Consider the following 3,141-nt stretch of genomic DNA (forward strand, 5'->3'; position numbering starts at 1 on the left):
GGCAAGGCCCGGCCGATGTGGGCAGGGGGCTCGGACAGGCGGGGCCGGGGGTGCCCCGGCGCTCCCCGGGGACAGAGCGCGGCGGGGCGGCCCCGCTCGGGCCCCGGGACGGGCGTCCGTCCGGCGGGGCCGCGCTGAGCCGGGGGGACCCCCAGCCCCCGCGGAGGCTCGGCCAGGCCGTGGGGGGCCAGGCGGGTGAGCCCCCGGCCGTGTGGCGTGTTCCAGATGTGCCACATCCACGGGCTCCCCCATGCCCACCAGCCTCTGATCCCTCCCCCTGAGAGGCACCTGTGTCTGACAGGTTCAGGCTTCGCTGCCTCCCGCAACGTGCCAGGATGCTGCTGGGCCCAGGGATGCACGACTGCGCCGGACGCCTGCTCCCTCAGCCAAAAAGCAGGAGTTCAGGTAGCTTGTGCCCAGGGCCCTGTGCCATCAATTTCAGCCTCAGGAGCATCCATGTGCGAGGGTGACCATTAACTGCGTGGCGTCCATCCTGCTCCCAAGCACTTGCTCCATGGTCAAGTGCCAGCTGCACGCTGCCCCCTGGATGACCAGGATGGTGTCCCAGGGCCCCCGCACAGCCCAGGCGTGGCAGAGGCGGGCTCTGCGTGGGCAGCCTTCGTGCAGCGCTGTGCCACACAGTCATCAGCCCAGTTTCATCCTCCATTTCATCCGGGGGGCTGGCTCCCCTCCAGAGCAGCTGCCAAGTTGGCTGGCGAGGCCCCGGCTCTGTCCTCCCTCTTTGCCTGCGAAGGCAGCTGCCTGCAGCTGTGCTTGGTCAGGGGGAGGGAGTCTGACAGCCCTGGTCCAAGGCAGGCAGGGTGCTTTTGGGGACAGTGCTTTGCTCTGCCCCAGCCCAGGAAAGCTGAGCATCCCACAGAAATTCAGGGCTGGTTGCAGAGCTCCTTGTGTCCTGGAGCTGTGGGTGGGCTCGTGCTGCTTTTCCCTGCTTTCAGTTTATGGCTTTGGGGCAGGGTGGGCATGGGCAAATAGCTCTAGGCAAAGCTCTTGGGGAGTGTGAACCTGAAGGAAACCGAATATTGGGCCAATTTTTTCCCTGCCACCCCACATTACAGCCAGGCTGAAAAAGCCAGGCTTCCTCTTGTGCTGTGCATGAAAATAAAGAGACTAAAAAGAGTGGTCCTGGATCATAGCAATTAAGGACCTGCTTGGCTTAAACACGTAAGTCTGGTCTTACGTGCCTAGTGGGGGGAAAATACAAGCAGTACCACTGGCTGGGAAATCCCATGGAAAATAAGGCACATGCCTTTGTGGTGGCAGAGGCTAGTCAGTGTGATGAGCTACCAGAAGAGACAGTAGGCTCCCAAGTGCTTGAAGTGTCCAGCCTGCCCCACCATGTGCTTCCTAGGAGCTGGGTTTCAGCCAGCACGTGCCACCAGGATGGCCTGGTCAGCCTGAGGAGCTCTTTGGCCAGAAATCTGCAGGTTTGCAACAAACCAGGCACATAGGATGGGAGAAATCTATGAATGGCTCCCCCCCCTTCTTTCAGCCATCCACAGCTGTTGAGGAGAGGGCGGCAGAAGGGGGCCCAAGGGTGGGGATAGGAAATCTCAGCAACTCCCTGATGACCCTGCCTGTTCCTCTGTGCAGGATGGTTCCCCCACCACCTGTCAGCAAGCCCCATGTGTGCCTCTCCACTGTGCTCATCATGACCAGCCTCGTCCTCATGGATGCCTACCTGGTGGAGCAGAGCCAGGGCTCCAGGAAGCTGGGCATCTGTGTCATGGTGGCAGTGGGTGACATATGCTTCCTGCTGGTCCTCCGCTATGTGGCTATCTGGGTTGGGGCAGAGGTAAAGACAGCTAAGCGAGGATATGCCATGATCCTCTGGTTCCTGTATGTCTTCGTTCTGGAGATCAAAGTCTACTTTGTATACCAGAATTATAAAGCTGACCGGAAAAGCTTGGATCTCATAGCCCGCAAAGCGTTGACCTTGCTGCTCTCCATCTGCATCCCAGCTCTCTACGTGTTGTTGGTGGCCACAGAGCACATGGAGTACGTCAGAACATTCAAGAAGAAGGAAGATCTCCGCAACCGCCTTTTCTGGGTCATTGTGGACATGCTGGATGTGCTGGACATCCAGGCCAACCTCTGGGAGCCTCAGAAGAAGGGGCTGCCGCTCTGGGCTGAGGGCATCATGTTCTTCTACTGCTACATCTTGCTCCTGGTCCTGCCGTGCGTGTCCCTGTGCGAGATCAGCATGCAGGGGATCGGCATCGTGCCGCACCGGATGATGCTGTACCCCATGCTGAGCATGCTCACCGTCAACATCACCACCATCTTCATCCGAGGCAGCAACATGGTCTTCTTCAGGGATGCCCGGGTCTCCAGCATCTTCATGGGCAAGAACATGCTGGCCATTGGGATGAAGGTCTGTATGTTTGTGCAGTACCAGCGGCACCAGCACCACACGCCCCCGGGGCCGGACCCACAGCACAGCGCTCCAGCCCAGCCGCCCACGGGGCTGCACAAGGCCCGGGACCAACCTGCCTGCCCCGAGGAGCTGGCCCAGGACAACACGTGACGAGCCAGCAGGAGCTACAGCCTGGGCATCCCCATGCCTGGCCGTACCTATAAACCCGGGGCAGGCCGCTGAGCTCCCTGCCTGGACAGAGGGCAACAGCCCTGCTCCCTCCTTCCCTGGGCAAAGCTGCTCAGGGCCCCGAGAGGCGCATGGCGAGGGCCCCCACAGCAGTCTCTGTAAGGCTGCAGAGCAGTTTGGAACCTCAGCACCCCACCTGGTAAACCAGCAGAGCAGAGGAGGAAGCCAGGGTCGCCTGCTGTGAGTTGTGTCTGGGTGAGGCCAGGCAGCCCTACCCTGTGCCAGGCTCTCTGCCAGTGCTCCCCGTACAGCACTGCTCTCTGGCCAGCCAGGGTGCCACACGGGGACACAGCGGGTCACCCACTCTGCTGTTGTGGTTGGCCCTGGCTCCAGTGTGGTCCTTGGCAAGCAGCCTGCTCCCCACTGTGTGAGCCGAGGTCCCCATGCAGGGGGAGCAAGGCCTGGGCCTCCCCCTGCTGTCACCCCTCTCAGCCAGCTGCAGGCCTGGGGGGACCCAAAAAGGGGTGACTGTCCTTTTTTGTATCTCCCTCTTTGCAATAAAAGACCTGAGCCCTGCA

The 3,141-nt window shown here is 61.1% G+C and overlaps 1 protein-coding gene across 1 annotated transcript; it reads left to right on the top strand.

Annotated features, from left to right (window-relative positions):
* The first annotated feature begins 320 nt into the window (after window positions 1-320).
* LOC121666394 (transmembrane protein 121-like) lies at window positions 321-3,141 on the top strand. Its single transcript, XM_042031891.1, is given in 3 exon segments — window positions 321-368; window positions 371-405; window positions 1,612-3,141. Coding segments are annotated over 3 exon segments (1,002 nt in total). The 5' UTR covers window positions 321-335; the 3' UTR covers window positions 2,546-3,141.

This window comes from Corvus kubaryi, unplaced genomic scaffold, assembly GCF_017639235.1.
Source record: "Corvus kubaryi isolate FWS band 111438036 unplaced genomic scaffold, C.kubaryi_AGA036_p1.0 37347, whole genome shotgun sequence".
NCBI classification, from domain to species: Eukaryota; Metazoa; Chordata; class Aves; order Passeriformes; family Corvidae; genus Corvus; species Corvus kubaryi.